The sequence below is a fragment of the Podarcis erhardii genome (genome assembly GCF_964252035.2).
Source record: "Podarcis erhardii genome assembly, chromosome: 10".
NCBI classification, from domain to species: domain Eukaryota; kingdom Metazoa; phylum Chordata; class Lepidosauria; order Squamata; family Lacertidae; genus Podarcis; species Podarcis erhardii.
In genome coordinates, this window is record NC_138500.1 from 38,898,809 (window position 1) to 38,917,315 (window position 18,507).

At 40.7% G+C, this 18,507-nt stretch overlaps 2 protein-coding genes across 6 annotated transcripts in view; one reads left to right on the forward strand and one right to left on the reverse strand.

The window, feature by feature from the left end:
* TMTC3 (transmembrane O-mannosyltransferase targeting cadherins 3) overlaps positions 1-3,040 on the reverse strand; it is a 33,635-nt gene extending 30,595 nt beyond the window's left edge. Inside the window, exons 1-2 of one of the 2 annotated variants that reach the window (XM_081878234.1) lie at positions 2,847-3,040; positions 496-606 (exon numbers count right to left, since the gene is read on the reverse strand). The gene's annotated coding sequence lies outside the window, so the exon portion shown is untranslated. The remainder of the gene's footprint in view (positions 1-495; positions 607-2,846) is intronic. The other variant, XM_081878233.1, reaches the window with a different exon arrangement.
* A 300-nt stretch (positions 3,041-3,340) lies between these two features.
* The window catches only part of CEP290 (centrosomal protein 290), a 47,993-nt gene continuing 32,826 nt past the window's right edge, over positions 3,341-18,507 (forward strand). Inside the window, exons 1-19 of one of the 4 annotated variants that reach the window (XM_081878178.1) lie at positions 3,341-3,775; positions 5,201-5,321; positions 5,433-5,510; positions 6,485-6,554; positions 7,073-7,119; positions 8,173-8,316; positions 9,184-9,237; positions 9,997-10,149; positions 10,833-11,015; positions 11,320-11,409; positions 11,492-11,614; positions 13,419-13,439; positions 13,535-13,658; positions 14,546-14,718; positions 15,280-15,442; positions 16,279-16,379; positions 16,501-16,588; positions 17,162-17,274; positions 17,656-18,228. In XM_081878178.1, the coding sequence (XP_081734304.1) occupies positions 5,220-5,321; positions 5,433-5,510; positions 6,485-6,554; positions 7,073-7,119; positions 8,173-8,316; positions 9,184-9,237; positions 9,997-10,149; positions 10,833-11,015; positions 11,320-11,409; positions 11,492-11,614; positions 13,419-13,439; positions 13,535-13,658; positions 14,546-14,718; positions 15,280-15,442; positions 16,279-16,379; positions 16,501-16,588; positions 17,162-17,274; positions 17,656-18,228 (2,400 nt within the window). In that variant the 5' untranslated portion in view covers positions 3,341-3,775; positions 5,201-5,219. The remainder of the gene's footprint in view (positions 3,776-5,200; positions 5,322-5,432; positions 5,511-6,484; positions 6,555-7,072; positions 7,120-8,172; positions 8,317-9,183; positions 9,238-9,996; positions 10,150-10,832; positions 11,016-11,319; positions 11,410-11,491; positions 11,615-13,418; positions 13,440-13,534; positions 13,659-14,545; positions 14,719-15,279; positions 15,443-16,278; positions 16,380-16,500; positions 16,589-17,161; positions 17,275-17,655; positions 18,229-18,507) is intronic. The other 3 variants (XM_081878177.1, XM_081878179.1, XM_081878180.1) reach the window with 3 other exon arrangements.

An 18,507-nucleotide genomic window follows, 5' to 3' on the forward strand; every position in this document is an offset into this window, starting at 1 on the left:
CACAGAACTCCAACCTTGTTTCAGTTTCACTAATTACTTGGTTTCTAGGCTCCTTTCAAAGCAACAACTCCGCCCTTCAGTAGTTTTGGGACTACAACTCCCATCATCCTGAGCTAACAGGACCAGTGGTCAGGGATGATGGGAATTGTAGTCCCAAAACAGCTGGAGGGCCAAGTTTGGCCATCACTGCTAAACAATCTTGAACCTTGCTACCTCAAGAAGGGTCTGTCCCAGAGCTGCTGTTCTTTATGCCAACATCTTGGGTGGTTATGTGAACAAGCATGAGAGACAAAGCCTTCTTGGCCGTAGTGCTTGGACTATGGAGTACCTTCCTGGTATCTTTTTATATGGAAACAAAACATGTTTTATATTAGAAGGTTTCAACTGTATAATTTCTGCTGCTGGTTCTTATTTTTGATTGTTGCTTTTTGACAGGATTGCTTTAAGTTTATACTTTGCATAAAGGCAAAAAACTGGAAGATCTAGAATGCTGACCTTTCTGATGGTAATCTGACAAATATAGGAAGATGAAGTGCGGAATTGTAATATGAATCCATTCTCCACACCTGGTTGCACATAGTTACCCAAATCCAGAGGATCACACACCTAGAAACATTTACAGTATGAGTTTGAACTGCTGGCAAACTTGTTTTCTCCTGCTCCAGAGGATAGGAACTGAACCAATGGCTTCAAGTTACAAGAAAGAAGATTCCAACTAAATATCAGGAAGAACTTTCTGACAGTTACAGCTGTTCAACAGTGGAACAGGCTCCCTTGGGATCTCTCCTTCCTTGGAGGTTTTTAAGAAGAGACTGGATGGCCATTTGCCATGGATGCTTTAGTTGAGATTCCTGCGTTGCAGGGGGTTGGACTAGATGACCCTCAGGTTCCCTTCCAACTGTACAATTCTATGGTGCTTTCATTTTTAAAATTCAAACAAGCAACACAGGAAGTGACCTCATACTGAGTCAGTCCATTGGGTCCATCTTGCTCAGTACTGTCTACAGTGCACTACTGACAACTCTTCTCAAGGATTTCAGGCATGGGGCATTCCCAATCAAACCTTCTGCATGCAAAGCACTGCACTACAACCCTTCCCAAAATCTTCAAAAGGAGTTTGTGACATGGTGTGGAAATCCGTTGTTTGGAAGAGAAAAATTTAGAAGTCCCACAGGACAATTAGAAGTCTTTGGGCTCACACAGAGTAGATAGAATAGCTATTGGACTGGGGCTTGAACCACCACATCCAGTTATATGGTATATTAAAAACATCTTTGTCGAACTGGAGTAGAGTCAATTATTACTTTTGCAACAACCATTTGGCATTCTGCATTGCACTAATTGCTTTAAAATGTTTGTTTGTAAAGTATGCAAGCTTGTCTCCGAGCATAAAAAGAGCAATAATGCACTTACAAGAGAGCTATGATCTTTTTATTGGTTCTTAAAGAGAGTCTGGGAAGTGACAAGCTGATAATATCAAGAATATTCACATGTAACAGATTATTCTTTGTCAGGCTTATGCTAACAAAAAAAGGAGACATGAATAATGAAAGAAGACAATTAGAATGCCTTTGGTTCAGTATTGTTGAGCATCCCAATTACTGGACTGTTCTTTACTCAAGCTGCTCAAGGCTGCTTATGATAAGAGGTCAAATAAAATAAAGCAACATTGCAGATGGGGATAAGCAGTCAGAACCACATTTTGCCTTAAAGTTTCAAGCTCCGCCCCCCCCCGCCCAGCTCATAGTCTGTAAATTGTGAATAGATACAGTATAGATACAGTCACCAACAAACATTAAACCTTGCTAATAAATTATCTATGCAGAACGAAAGTGATACCCAAGTTTATATATAATTTCTGTGTGTGTGCTCGGGTATATATTTCCTCTACCCTCTTCCTGTTCCAAAATGAATTTTGTTGCAGCCTGATCTCCAAAGCATTCCTTAAAAATGTTATAGCATGTAGAATATCAACAAAACGTAACAGCAGTCACTTTACTCTGCATTGCTACTATCTACCTGATGAAATCAACATCATAATGAAAAACGCCACACGTTATTTGGAAGGTTTGCTCATAACTTGTTATATAGTAACTGGAATCTCCACAGTATAAATACGTACAGAGAAAGTAAGAGAAAGTAGCGCTTAAGCACAGTGTAACCAATCGTATCACTCAGTTGGAACTAATCTGCGGCCATTTAACTTCGCTGCGGCTTCAGGGTGCAATCCTAAACTCGCTTACTTCCGGAGTAGATCCTATGAAATGCACAAACACTTGCTTCCGAGTAAAGATGCACGGGATTGTGCTGGGCCTACGGTGCACTAAGAAGTTGGGAAACACTTAGGTTTTCCCATGGGGCATGTGCAACTATTTCGTTGCAGCCACTATTTTCTACACAGACAGCACTTTCCTCTCTGCCCCGCCCCCCATATGCACGAAGAAATCCACGACTTAACTCGGGGGTCTTTACAAGCGTCACGTGTGAACACGCACGCTATACACTGCAAGCCTTTCCTTCGGACGACCATATCTAAGCAGCACATCTCCCACCTTAAGGGAGACCGCGAGCTGCTGAATTGCACGCGAGGTCCAGCGCGCAATTCCAAAAGCAAAGGCGATTCATTCCTACATCGGGTTGCATCCTGTACCTGGCATGGAAGCTGCAGCGCTCTCCTCGAGAGTCGCGCAAGAAACCGCACCGGGCAGAGCCAGGCACCCCCGCCTCTTCCCCTCCGTCCCTCTCCCGTCCCCGTCGCGTGGGGGCCAGAGAGCCAGCCGCTCTCTTCTCTCAGAACCCCGGCCCGAGACTCTCCCCGCAGCTCTTAGCTGCGCGCGATCCTGTACCTGGGTCCGCCTGCGATGCACACGCTCTCCGCCATGTCTCGCTCCGCTGGTGCTTCAGCCGCACCTCCCTGGGAAAACCGAACCCGGGGCGAGCGATCGGAGCCTCCCTCCCGAAAGTGCGCACGCGCGGACACTTCCCCCTGTCACCCACGGAGCTCGGCAAAGGATGCTGGGAAGCCCGACTCCCTCCCCCGGCATTCCAAGCGGCGGATACTCCGCCGACTTCTGCCTCTTGGACGGCGCGGAGCAGCCTGGGATATGTAGTCCTCTCCGTGGCTCCCGCCCTTTAGCCTAAGATTCCTTCGGCGGTATCTTTTCCCTGCTGAAGGCCGCGGCATGCCGTGAACAAGCACGCAGGCACGCTCATTCGGGAAAGCGCGCTTGCCCCTTGTTCAGTGGGGAGTCAGCCTCAGCGCGCGCCACACCGCGGCTGTTCCCTTTCGGTCTGTTCACCTCAAGGCATGCCGGGACTTGTGGTCTTCGGCTGGGGCATGATGGGGGTTGTAGTCCCGCGGGAGTTTTGACTCGGCTCTCGCTCCAGTTAAGAAGATCCGGGTTCTTCCGGCTGAGGGCGAGCAGTGTTTGAGGGCGTCGCCTAGCAGCAGCGGCCTGCTCCGCCTCCTCGGTGAACGACTTGAGGAAACCAGCGAGCCAGAAGGAGGGAGGGAGGTTTTCGTGAACAAATAAACGCGGATTAACGTCGCCTGCAGCTGGCGGGCGAGGCGGGGCTCCGGAAGGGGGGGGGGACTAGCGGCCACTAGGCTGCCCTCCTCGCAAGCCGTTTGGCTCCGAGAGCGGAGAGGCGTTTCCTTGCCTGGGGAAACAAATGGCTGCAATCTTCGACCCGCTTCCTCTGGAGTAAACCCACTGGCTCACTGCGAAGCGCGCAGGAGAGGTTGCGTGGAGCCTCCGCATCCTAGGTATCCGGGGTAAAAAGGCTCATAGCTTCGCTTCTTTTCCCAGCTGACCCACTTCGGAGGGTCTAGAGGCGCTTTCGAGAGGTTTATGGCGAAGGCCTGTGTGTGTGTGTGTGTGTTTAAACTCCTTTTAAAACAAAACAGATTCCTTCCAGTAGCACCTTAAAGACCAACTAAGTCAGTTCTTGGTATGAGCTTTCGTGTGCATGCACGAATTTCATGTGCATGTATCTGAAGAAGTGTGCATGCACACGAAAGCTCATACCAAGAACTGACTTAGTTGGTCTTTAAGGTGCTACTGGAAGGAATTTGTTTTGTTTTGACTATGGCAGACCAACACGGCTACCTATCTGTAACTTAAACTCCTTTTAGAGAGTCTTGTAGTAGACATTGAAAGACCAGCCAATCTGTTAATCTTTTCTCTCCCCGTGAACTATAGGTTCAACTATATACCTCTATAAGCTATATACCTATAACTATATACCTCAGCTATATACCCCCCTCCCGTGAACTAGAGGTACAGCTATATACCTCTATAGGTTTAAGGTGTACTCGCTTGAAAGTGTGTGCGCTTCATGACCATAGGGGTTGTGGCCTTGAGCCCACTGCATCAGGTAAGGACATAAAAAAAGAGCCATGCTCACCTGGCCCTACATCCTGTTCTCACAGGGGATAAACAGGTGTTTGTGGGAATCTAGTAAGCAGGATCCTTGGCGCAAGATAGTCCTCTGCCCTCCTGTGGTACCTAGCAATTGGTTCTAATGCCTCCAACTGTAGCAGCAGAGGAACATATCCTGACTGGTAACCATGAATGGTTTTCTCCATGAATTTGTCCAGTGTTCTTTTAAAGCCATCCAAGCTGTTAGCCATCATCAGTCTCCTGTGGGAGCAAGTTTGATGGTTTACAATGTTATCCTCACTTGAGGTATATGCTACGTTGGATGAGGGATAGAAGTGGCGTGTGGAAACCTCACAACTACTGTATGAAAAACAAAAGGCACCGTCTGTACTTTAGGGTTTTCTTAGCAGCGACTATAAAGTTGTGGGATTCAATCCCATGTCAGATCAACAAAGCCATGCACATATACCATTAGAGTTGTCCTTTCCCTCTCTTGTATGACACGAGTAGCTCAGGAGGGCCCCTCCTATAAGTGATGGCCCCTCCTGAACTACTCCTGGTACAGTTAGAGATGTTAAAAATGGAAGTGATGCTGAAGCACTTGAGCGCACAAGCAAGAATGTTTTGATTCTAATAATGACCTGTTTTGTGTTTCTGTTTACATCATGAACATAATGTCTAGTAAACTTTTGCTTCCTTTGTAAATATCTTTGTAAATGTCTTTTGCTTCCTTTATAAATATATTTGTAAAGGGAATGACTACCTTTGTGGATATTTTCATGTCTTCTCAAAATACCTTTCCGTTTCTTTTTGTTCAGAGATAAATGAACATTCAAGATGGCACCCATTTTAGAATGGAAGAAGGTTATGAGAGTAGATCCTGATTCTTTACCTCGTCAGGAGGAGCTAGCAGATACTTTGCTGGAGATGTTGGCAAAGGTATTTTGAACAGAGAATTGAGCATTTTATGCGAAGAAACTAAATGGATATAATGCTTAATATTAAACTGCTTAATACTGTAGTAATAAAGTATTTTGCTTTTATCTTTAGGTTGATGGAAGTGATCTGAAGGATGAGAACCCTGAACGTTTAATTCAGCTTTTTAAAATTTCTCAGTCACTAATGAGGGTCAGTACTGGTGCGTCCTAATTACTTATAAGAAGCAAATTGTGCATGAGCATGAGCTTTCCATTCCAGGCTAGGCAGCAATGCAGAGTCTGTTTCCTCCATCCTAGGGCAAACTCTCTGCTTGCAGCCTTTCCCCTCCAGCCAAGTCAGCAGGTGCCCCAACAGTAGTAAGTGCAGTTGTTCCTGTCAGGAGCATGGCAAAAGTCCATCTTGTTGTGGAAAGTCAGTCTTTTTCACTTAATCTATGATGGAAGTTCTGATGTTTGTGTCACAGGGTAATTACTGTTTTTAGACAGGGATAAATTAGAATTTTGAAGTGAAGCATGTCATTTTGGCCTGCCCATCTACAGTTCCTTTGGTTGATAAATGCAGTTAGGAAAAATGTGACAGAAATGCTTTTTCATAGTTAATGCAGTAGTGCAACCCTCTTGAATGCTAGTGACAGTGCCCTGAGTAATTTGAGTTTTGTCCTCCTGGTCTATAGGAAGGTGTACACCCGTTGAAAGATTCCCAGTCCTTAGTCTGAATAACCCTGTTAGGAAACAGTCTAATTTCCCTGGAGTTCTTCTTTTGGGTCATAAAGTTTTGTACCCAATTCCTATTGCAAGTGTGAAAATGAGAAAGTTTCTTGGTTTCTGATGCATAGTATAGAGGTTGCTTTTTTTTTTTTTTTTTTTTTTGAGCTAAGGGCTGCATGGATCCATTCCCAACCCCCCAGGAGTTGAAAAGTAGGCATGGTCATTTTTCAAAAGGGCACATTTGGAAAAAGCTGGATGAATCGCTCCCTGTTGCTTGCTTTATAGGATCTGCTGAAATTTATAACGGGTGCATTCCTCCAGACTAAAACCTCTGCTTGCTTATATTGTGTTTATCTGTGTGTAGTAACATGCATCTTATTTTAGTCTACATAATCTTGTAGCTTCATATGTAATTATTTGTTCTGGGCACTTGTCTTACTCCTATATTTGTTGTAGATGAAAAATCAAGAAGTAGAACTGGCATTGGAAGAAGTTGAGAAAGCTGGGGAGGAGCAAGCCAAATTTGGTAGCATCAGTTTTTGTGGATAAGTAACACACACTTAAATGTATACTTGTATATTTCCAATTTTCAGCAGGGTTAGTAGATGATGATGGAAACTTCCATTAGAAGTTAAAGCATATTTAAGTTCCTGAGTTCAGTGTCTTGAACTTCATTACGCCTGGCTCCTCTGATTCATCCTGTCCCCATTTTTTCTTTTCAGCTCATTTCCTATTTTTGTATTCTTTCTGTGAAGTATAAGATACACTAGTCATTTATATGATTTATATTGACAGTCCATCAACATGTGATTCGCAATTTCTCCTCTATTGCTTGTTTTATTGTTTTCAAAACTATGTAAAGAGTATTTTTTTTTTTTACAAAAAGTATCGTAATATAGCTTCAATTTTGTTGTTACTAAAATTTGATTCAAATAAGTCACTCATTGTAATGTTAGCAGAGGTTGCCACCAAGCTTATTGTAGATTTCATTTGGAGGCTTATGGAAATATATTTTGGTAATTTTGTGTGTCTTTATTCTAACAGAAAATCAGTTAAAAACTAAAGTGATGAAATTGGAAAAGGAGTTAGAGGTATGTCAAAATGTAAAGTTGCATTTAATACTATTTATTTTGTTCTTGGTGGTACTAGTTGATGTATTGCATTTTTAAGTTATTCTTTTTTATGGGCATTGGCAAACAATCCTAACGAGAGGCAGGGCAGTGGTGGAGTGGAACAGCAAGTCCAGCAATACATTCCAAGTCCTGCTGGCTCGTTCTGGCCAAGGCAGAAGAAGTGGGAAAGAACATATTTTCTGCTGTGCCAGCTTGAGTCTGGCACTCTTGATGGGTTCAATAATTGACACCTTTACGAGACCCAAACCCCACTGTGGAACATCCCAGCTTCATACTGGCGAGAACTTCTGGTGATAGCTTTCCATGTGCCTGAGGAAAGTTTAGCTTTCTTTCTCCCCCTGGAGGATGGAAACTACATATAATCCTAATCCCTTCCAATTGTAAACATTGGAGAGGAGAATAGGATTGTGTTTCTAGTCTTTATTTTTAACATTTTATTTTATTTGATTAAACATAAACAGAACATTTGGGGACATAACTATAAATTGTAAGTGTGTAATTCAACCTTTTAAAGTTAGATACTTTTAAACGCTGTCCTGCAATTTCAAAGGCAAATGAAATAAGCAGGACTTGAATTTGCTTAACTGTAGGAAGGTCAGACCCTTATTGGTCAAAATCACAGCTATATTGATCACAGGTTTCATCTGTAGCATAGTGCCTTTAGAATGTAGCAAAGGCAAGTTCCTACTGCACACTATAACAAAATCACTTTTAGATTTTCCTTTATATAATGGGAATGTAAAACAGCTAAAAATATATAATTGTGCATAGTTAGTCCTTTAAAACATACCTTTATTTTAAACCATTTGAATTTTTGAAGCTGAAATACCCTGCAGTACAAATACTAGATTAAAGTCAAGTATAACCTGACTTTTCCCAACTTGTGCAGAATGAATGAATGCAAAATGTTTGTGTGTGTGTTGAAATTTTGATTAAAACAGTTCTGTACTGTCCTGCTTACCTTAACTGGAAACACATTCATAGCTTGTTATATTTTAATGGTGTTTTAAGGCAGCACATCGATCTACTGGTGGTCGTGATACTCGCTTTTTGCGTGATGAGATCCGTCAGCTGGAAAGGCAGATGGAACAAAAAGACAGAGAGTTGGCAGATATGGAGAAGGAGCTGGAGAAAGAAAAGAAAGTCAATGAACAGGTATGCAGTATTTTAAGTAGACATCTGTAAAACTGTGGAAAATAATATAAAATTGAAGACTTGTATTGAATAATAGCAATAGAAATGGAAAAAAAGTTAATGATGTATGCATTTGCACGAAACAGAGGTTGTGTATACACTATGAGACCGGGAAATAAGAAATATACAGTGGTACCTCAGGTTAAGTACTTAATTCGTTCCGGAGGTCCGTTCTTAACGCCAAACTGTTCTTAAACTGAAGCACCACTTTAGCTAATGGGGCCTCCTGCTGCCGTGCCACCGGAGCACGGTTTCTGTTCTCATTCAAAGTTCTTAACCCGAGGTACTATTTCTGGGTTAGCGGAGTCTGCAACCTGAAGCGTATGTAACCCGAGGTACCACTGTAATGCAGTGCAGTCTTGTACAGTTTTAAGAGGAGCAAAGGGATGAAATATTTTGTTCTCTTCAATCCCCTGCCCCTCCCCAGTGGCAGCAGTACAGAGGGATCTTGGGATTGGAGCAAGCTGTGAGGGGAGAGGGATTGGCAATATAGTGGGGGTGGGTTGGCAGGTAGGCTGAGATCAGTTGAATTCATTTAAGGAGCTGTGAGGGGATGTGGGCTTTGGGTGAGTTGTAAAGGAAGTGGACTGGCAATAGCATTGAAGGGTTTGTTGGGGTAGTTGGTAGGAAGGGTTGATGAGAAATGTGAGCAGGAGCTGCCCTCCTCCTGTGTGTGTTTGTGTGTATCTATTTACCTACCTACCTATCTATGCATATATAATACAATATTTACTATTCATGTACTCCAGGAGTGTTGATACTTCTGGAAAATATGCCTTCGTTTTGTACTTGATACATTTTCCTAGCTAACTAATTTTGTTGTTTTAGCTTGCTCTTCGGAATGAGGATGCAGAAAATGAAAACAGCAAGTTGAGAAGGGAGGTTAGTGAAGAACTTTGGAATCAATGTTTGATTGACCTTTCCTCCCATGCATGCAGCTCTCCCTCCCTCCTCTGGTTTAAAATAGTATTTTAAATAATTTAGAGTGAGACTCTGTTGTAGGGTGGCAAGGACTTGTGTTACTAAGGAGTATTTTCTGTTTCATAGGTGTTCTTTATAACCTGCTTGTTTTCTTTGTCTTACTGTCACAACTGTTTTATCAGGCACTGTACTTCTAACTTGCTGTCTATCATTTCTTACCTCTGGCTTGTATCCAAGTCCTAAATATATTTTTAAAATTTAGGCCCATTAATTTGGAATGATTTAAATCACTGTGATGGGTGAATTCTGATGCAAGGAGAAAGGAAGTCCTCACCTTCTTGCACAAAGACCTCTCACTTTAACTTATTAGCCACTGCCAACATAAATTTCATAGCATTACGCTGTTAATGTGCTTTTTTGATGTTTCCTGGCCAATTATGAACAGCTCTCTTCTTTTTACTTTTAAGCTTTCCTAAGTTATATGTTAATTAGCCTTGATTTTCTTTCTTATTCTACTCTATTTCCTTTGAAGAAAAAGCGAAGAAAAAAGAGGGTGAGTATTCAGCTTAATAGTTTGTAGGATTATTGGATATATTTGTGTGTGATATTGTAGTTTGTTTCAGATACTGTAGATCACACATTGACTTGTGGCATTTGTTGGCACACTTCAAATGCTTGATTTGTATAATTTTCCCAATTCCTCCTGTTTGTCTTATGCAGAATGAACAACTTCGTCAGGATGTAATTGACTATCAGAGACAGATAGATACACAAAAAGAAACCCTTCTTTCACGAAGAGGAGAAGAATCAGATTACAGGTCACAGTTATCAAAAAAGAACTTTGAGCTTGTCCAGTATCTAGATGAAATTCAGGTAAACTTAAAGGGGTTGCCCTTGTCTTGTCTTTATTTTCAGAATTTTGAATCTAATATAAATCTTCGGACTGTATCATTCTATCTAGTGGACTTTCGGAGTCTTTCTTGTGCCAAGAATACTTAGTTAGGAATTTGGGTTATTGTGATGAGTACTTCACCTTTCAATAACTAGAGAAATTTGTTACAGTGGTGTTTTAATTTATTTTTATCCTGCTTTTCTACAATAATGGCCAAAACAGCATATAAGTATCAGCGTATTAAAATTATTAAAATTGTTTTTTGCTGTATATTGATACAATCAGCAGCACGAAAATAGCAGAAGAATTTAAAACATCAGCATTCAGTGAATTTTGAATCTTCTGCTGATATGAAGATGGCATACCTCCAATTTTTCTAGATGGACGTTAATATGACACTTAGGATATGGGTCTTAAGATCTCTTGATTATTAATGTTGCAGATGGCTTTGTTTTAGACTTTGGGGCTAAGAAGTAAGTGAGTAATATATTTCAGTGGATTCAGCAGTGGTTGTCAGTTGTGGTGGTCTTGTGGTAAAAATTAATCCTACTTTACTTGGATCCAGGGTTGGCTCTATCAGTCCATTTTGGAGTTTGCCAGAGCTGGCTTTTTTCAATTTTGAAATGGGTTTCTCATTATAAATATTTTACTTTTAAATTCGTAGAGTTTGACTGAAGCTAATGAAAAATTAGAGGCTCAGAATCAGGAAATGAGGAAGAATCTAGAAGAATCTGTGCAAGAAATGGAAAAGATGACTGATGAGTACAATAAAATGAAGCTTATCGTGCAGCAATCTGACATTGTTGTGGACCAACTAAAAAAGGAAAAGGAACAGTATAAGTTTCAGGTAAAATCTAACCTACCTTCTTTCCAGAAGCAGATTAGTAAAGATACTGTACAACTATAAAAGACCTTAAAATTGGAATGCAATGGACCAAAACAGAAAGATCAAATCAGAAAGATGACACATCCTGCGTGACCACTGAGTGATGACAAATTGATCATTAAATAAGTATTTGATCCAGTAAGCAAATAGAGTAAAAACTGGATTACCATTGATTCCCTTTGTTAATGCATCTGGAGTAATACACTCATAGCTTGTATTTTCATACGTCATATTTCATGCATCATATATTGATGGTATCTTACAGGTGCATGAGTTAATGGAGCAACTTAAAGCAAAGAATGAAGAAGATGACCCTCTCATGGCAGCTGTGAATGAAAAAGTGGAAGAATGGAAGGTATTGCATATTTTATTTCAGCTACCTTTTAAGATTTATGTTTTGTTGAAGATTTTCCACCTTACCATATTCTGCTTTGCAGGGAATCTTGGCTTCTAAAGATGAAGAAATCATTGAGTATCAGCAAATGTTGTTAACTCTGAGAGAGAAACTGAAAATGGCCCACCTTGATGCTGACAAGAGCAGCGTTATGGCCCTCCAGCAGGTAGTTTTCTGTCCAATAAGAAGAAACCAAACAAATATTTGTGTTAAACAAACATTAGAAATCTATGCATGAGTATAGAGTACTGCACAATGAACAGAAGTTTACTTTATGTCCCTGTTTTAGAGTGGCGATATTACAGATTTTACCATCAATATATGTGCTTTCATTTTCTTGCCATATGAAGAGAGGGTGTTCCACAGGGAGGGTGCCACTAACAAAAAGGCTCTCTCTCTGGTTCCCTGTAACCTCGCTTCTTGCAGTGAGGGAGCCAGCAGAAGACCCTCAGAGGAAGACCTCAGTGTCTGGGCTCAACAATGGGGGGGGGGGGGAGACGCTCCTTCAAGTATACTGGGCCGAGGCCGTTCAGGGCTTTAAAGGTCAGCACCAACACTTTGAATTGTGCTCAGAAATGTACTGGGAGCCAATGTAGGCCTTTCAGGACCAGTGTTATATGATCCCAGTGGCCACTCCCAGTCACCAGTATAGCGGCCGCATTCTGGATTAGTTGTAGTTTCTGGGTCACCTTAAAAAGTAGTCCCTCATAGAACGCATTGCAGTAGTCCAAGTGGGAGATAGTCTGCAGGCAGGTAGGGTCTCAGCCTGCATACCAGGTGGAGCTGGTAGACAGCTGCCCTGGACACAGAATTGACCTGTGCCTCCATGGACAGCTGTGAGTCCAAAATGACTCCCAGGCTGTGTACCAGGTCCTTCAGGGGCACAGTTACCCCATTCAGGGCCAGGGAGTCCTCTACACCTGCCTGTCCTTCCGAAACAGTACTTCTGTCTTGTCAGGATTCAACCTCAATCTGTTAGCCACCATCCATCCTCCAACCACCACTAGACACTCACACTAGACCTTCACCGCCTTCACTGGTTCAGATTGGTTCCTACTTATAGAGTAGGTTCACTGGTTCACCGTCACTGGTTCCTACTTATGAAATATGAAACCTAAGTTTCATTTGGAGGGGAAATCTGATGACTTCTCCATGTGTTAGGATTTTAATAGGTGTTGTAGACCAAGAATGTGTATCTGTTGAAACAGTGCTTCATTTTCTAATGAGCTGCATGTATTAAAACTTACTATAAACTCAGCTGAAACATCTATATATCCTTTCCAGCATGAACTATACCTTCTTTCACATGCTTACATTTTATTATGTTATAATCTTATATTATACCCAACTATGTCACACACTGAAATCAAGGAATTTAAACTAACCTGAGATTATTGATTTCAATGGATCCACTCCGAGTATAACTTATGGTCTTCAGACACTAAACATTTAGCTCTGAAGTTGAGGGTCACTATTCATCAGTGGGGCTGTGGCCCTATTTGAAAGCATGCCAACTTCTTTGCCTGTTCCTGCCTGTGGGGCCTTCAACAATGAACAGCAACCTCTGTTTTACCTTTTGCTTGTACTTTCTCCAAAAGCACAGAGTGAGGAGGGTGGTAGCACTTCTCCCCCAAAAATCTGTGGACCCCTGGAAAATTCTTATGCTATAATTTTAATTTGGAAACTTCACATGCATGTACTGTGTACCCATAGTAACTAACGTGTGGCTCTTTGGCATATGTTACCCTAGTGTAAATTATGAAAAAAACTGTTGTATGCAGTTAAAATGTTAGTTCTGTTTTCATATAACAGTATAAGGTAAGTAATATCTGTCTGGACCAAAGTACAAATTAAATTGAGATTAGCTTTTAAAAAGTTCCTCGTTTTTATGATGATGCAGGATGTGCATTTTATTTTTACCTCTCTGCTTTTATTTTTGCTGCTTTTGCTTTTCCTTGTCGTTCTTCTAGATAATATCAGAACTCTATGTTGTAAGTACTTCTGTTTTTCTTTTAACATTGATCTTTTGTTTGTTAATGGCCTACTATCAGTGCTAGTAATTAGGTACCAAATTATATTTCTTCAGGGTGTTCAAGAAAGAGACAGTCAGATCAAACTGCTCACGGAACAGGTTGAACAGTATACGAAAGAGATGGAAAAGAATACAGTGCTTATTGAGGACATGAAAAGAGAACTTCAAAAAGAAAAAAGTAACTTGTTTATGTGTTTTGTGTAACTTTAGCCATATGTGTTTTGATTGGATTTGAAACTGATTTTATAACCTGGTTAAGACTAAAGTTTGGTTAGTGTTAACCATGATTCTTGTCTGTACTGAACCATTTATCGTGACTAATACTGTGGATTTTGCGCATGAGACAAGAAAGTACATATTCTTGTGGACCACTACTGAGTGGGAGCATTATGTCTGCATGGCCTCATAATGATACGTTTCAACCAGTTGGAGGGCCACATGCAGAGGCCAATCCTCTGCAGGCCTCTTCCACAAGTGGGCCAAACTACCCACCAGTCAATCACCTGAGTTAATATGACGTCAGGTGATTGAAACTTCAAGCCATGGCTGTGAAGGAGGATTCTTCCTTTCCTAGTAGCTGAAGCTTTCCCCATGTCTGCATCAGAAGACGTTAGGTATGGGAGAGGTATTCCAAATGTCCTGCTGGATCTAATTAAGCCCAGAGGTTCCCCACCAATGGCCTGAACCTTTTATGGATATTTCATTTCCTGTTGTATGTCTTATGGGGCATTTATGAATATAAACCATTCTTCCTGAGGTCTCACACATTCCACATGCAGGTTTGTCCTTATAACTGTAGAGGTTTGACCTTCCTTTGGAGAAAACCTCACCCAGTTCTGGTCCTGCTTATTGCATGGAAGCAAGTTCTTACAGAGCTCCTGCTTTTTGTATGCAAGACTGAATATTTAATGCTCTTCCCTTCCTGAATTAGATATATATGATGGGAAGGAGGTTTGATTAATTGTTATTCACTATGAGTTTCTCTCTTAATTTTCATTCACTGTCAGTATGTCTTCCAGTTAGTTTCTCACCAACTTTCTATGGACACCTGTTGTATCTTTTTAGGTCTGTCATCTTCTGCTCAACAGGGCCATATTGGGGTCATCCAAGAGAAATTACATATGTTGGAACAGAAAACCAAAGAAGCTGAAATGGTAGCAGAACTTGCAGAAGCTGATGCAAGGGAGAAAGACAAAGAACTTATTGACACTCTGAAACGAATGAGAGATTATGAATCGGTATGTAGTTTGATTTGACACAATACTCTAAAAGGGTATGGGGAAGACAAATAGCAAATTTGTTAAATGGGTCACACATAATTTTAAATAATATGTCCCTGAGGTGATGAAAGAATCTGTCCTGGAGTCCTTTTCTTTATTTATAATTTCTGTCCATGCCAGATCTGCCCCTTCCCTTGAATATATTAAATTAGCCAAAGTTGTTAGACCATTAATAGGTCGATGTCTTGTGATCATGATAGCAGAACCACAGAAAAGATGAAAATTCATTAAGCTGAATTATGCATATATATATATCAAGCCAGTGGCCCATCTAGTCCAGCCTCCTGTTCTCATGGAGCCAACCAGATGCCTGTGGGAAGCTTGTAAGCTGCAGCCCTCTTCCCTCTTGTGGTTTCCAGCAGCTGGTATTCAAAAGTCTCCAACAGTAGAGGTAGAACATATCTATCAGGGTTAGTAGTCTTTGATAGCCTTATCTTCCGTGAATTTGTGTTACTATATTTCTTGGTTAATCCATTTGGTTAATGCACTTCTTAGTTTATCTGCTTTTCCTTTTCTAAGGGAATTTATGGCCTGGAAGATGCTGTTGCTGAAATAAAAGATTTAAAAAAGCAAATTAAAATAAGGGATCATGAAATTGAAACATTAATTAAAGAAGTTAACAAACTTGAACTTAAAATCAATGATTTTCTTGATGAAAATGAAGACCTCCGTGGACAACTGGGTATGTATCATGTTAACTCTTGGAAATATTTAATTGTACAGTGGCCCTTAGCTAACCTTCCTATGACCAGGGGGACTGTGAACTGAAGGCAATTGATCCTATTGTGCTGTTCCATCCTTTTCCCCTTAATTTTTTTATTCTCACTGGAAACAATGGAAGTGAAATAAATGGGACTGAACTACCCCTGTTTCAGGGCTTATCATTCTGGTTTAGGAACATGTTGGGACACTGGAAAGGTGTTGGATCTTTAGGAACCAGTTGTTCCCCTGGTATGCCCCAGCAAACCCATGACACTGAAGCTCCAGTGTTAGGACAAGGACAGCAGAATTTTTTGTGGCAGTGGGGAAGGACCATCTGACATCATGTAATCATGAGTTTGGGTCCTCTTTCCCCCCACCTTCCCTCAGAGCAAGAGATCCAGGGCTTATTATGACTCCTGTGCCAAAAGTGGAAAGTGCAAATAATTACAGAAGAAGTAGTCCCTCACTGCCGCACCAGGGACAGTGTGAGAAACGTTTCACTAGGATCTGAGAGTTGGTTTATTTGCCATTATTAGAAAGCGTCTAGAACTACCACCTAGTGCATGTTCATAAGTGTATATGAGAGTGCAGTTAGAGAATTCTAGAGCATATTTCTGCCTTTAATGAACAAGCTGAAAGCAACGGCTGAGGACTGCTTCTAGTGTGGCTGGCTAAATGAGGATCTTAGCAAAAATATCCAACTGAGTGATATCTAGGTCTACAATTCCCTCCCTACCCTAGATCCCTCAGGCCATCATCCTTGACTGGAATTATTCTAATTGAATATACAAATTTCTGCAATGTATTACATTTCAGGTCTTGATCCCAAGACAATGATTGATTTAACGGAATTTAGAAACAGCAAAGCCCTGAAACAGCAGCAGTACAAGGCTGAAAACCAAATCCTGCTGAAAGAGGCAAGTGATAAATGGACATAGACGTGATTTTCTTTCTAAGCATCTCAGTTGATTCATCTGCATACCATTCCAAAAAGATTGAAATACTAATAATAACACTAGGCATTGGAATACGTTACAGATTGAAAGACTAGAAGAAGAAAGAGTTGCCCTGAAACAACATATTCGTAAACTGGCTCAGGAGAAAGGAAGAAGAGCTGCAACATTAGGTAGGCTGTCTCTGAAGTTACTTTGCGCCATGCAGCAAACAATAGATGATTCCAGAAGAACATCTTTGTTTATCTCTTGGAGCAGTCTGAATAATGAATTTTTGGTACCGCTGAGGAAACGAATTAAACAATCCTTCTCAAATTCATTTAACTCTTGTTGGGAATCTAGTGTGGTCTTTGGTTTCTATGACAGTCCTAAACAGATGATTATAGCATTTGCCTTTGAATATATATCTAGAGGGAGATGCTAAACCTCCCTAGGTAATCTGATCTGCTAAATTGTTGTTTCATTTAAGCAATATCTACCTCCTGTGAGATCTCGGCATCCGGGCTGGCCAGTTCCTATCTGTGTTCTATCTAGCCCCCTTAATCTCTTCCTAAATCAGGTTGGATGTCTGAGGACCAATGTTTTTGTGGAGCAGGCTCCTCAGAGATAATGAGAGATCTTTCTTTTAAGTTGCATACAGAGTTTTTTCACATGACTTGCTTTTGAGACTTTTTATCACTACTGAGGTCAGCCTTGCATTGTTTTAAATTTTTAAGTACTTCTTATGTAAACTTTGTTCTGATTAGGATTGGATACAGATGACCTACAGCTGATTGATACCTTTACTGAAGATCTGAAGATGAGAAGAAGTAAATATGAGTTTATGAGTACAGTTAACGTTGACGAGGTTAAAGAAAAGGTAATGGCCTAAGTTTTATTCATTGTAAATTCCATTTTGACTGATTTCTTAGATTGCCGTATATTGAAGTATCTTTTTTAAAAATAAAAATAAAATAAAGCATTGTATACCCAAAAAAAATCTATATTGAAATTGTTTAATGTGTGGCAATCTTGTTAATTGCTTTCACGTATAATGAATGCTGATCTTTATTCTGTAAATAGCAAGTAGTGTAGTACAGAAAGAAAAGCATAGCTTCTCCTAAAACAATACTCTTTTCCCTCAGAGTTGTGGGAGGCAACAGAGGAAAAATGTAAAACTTTGAGGAATGGATTGAGAAGATCTGGAACATGTTAAAAGTTTATTTCTTTGAAAAAGTGAAAGCATATCTTTTCTTTTCAGTTGAGTTTTCAGCTTGATTCAGAGATACAAGTGAATGATAACTGTGATGGCTCCGAGTCTTTTACAGTAGAGGAACTTTACAGTTCAGTGACGCAGCAATCTAAAGAAATGCTAGGGAAAGCTTTATGTCCGGTCAGCTACAGTGAATCGAAAGAACTGAGAGCAGACTGTCCACTATCATTTTCTGCTATGCAAGGGAAACAAAGGGCTAGTAAAAGCCGACAAAGACAGGAAAGGCAGATGAAGAGAACTGAAGCATCTCGGGTTCAGACCCTGTCACTGGATTTCCAGGAAGGGCTGCCTCTTTCTCTGCTTGGAAAGCCAGTGTCCTCCTACGTAGTGCAGGAGGTCCTTTTGCGAGATGAGAAGGACAATTCTGAAATAAAATTGTTGGATTTAAGAACTGATATGAGAGAGATGGGGAAAGACCAGATCTATTTTCCAGAATCATGGCCAGTAGAACACATGGATGAAGGACTTGATTGTGGCCTGCGAATGAATACATATCAGATAGATCGAGTTGAGAGTCTTATAAGGCAGTTGAGGAGTGAATTAATGTTTCTTAGGTCAGAGGTGAGACATCTTCATATGTGCTTAAATTTGTGCCTTCTATAATTGATTTTTGTTTTGTTTTGTTTATGAATCACTTCATTTGAAACATCTTGAAGCGATGACCAAGTAAAACAATTTCATGTTTAAAACTAATCCACTGCAATACAGATGCAGATTAATGTGCCAGATTTGCAAACATGTAGTAAATATATATATATGCTTTCCACAGTAAAGGCACAAAGACTGGGACTTCAGAAACCCAAACCAATTATTTGTCACTGTCTAGTGTTAAGATTGGCT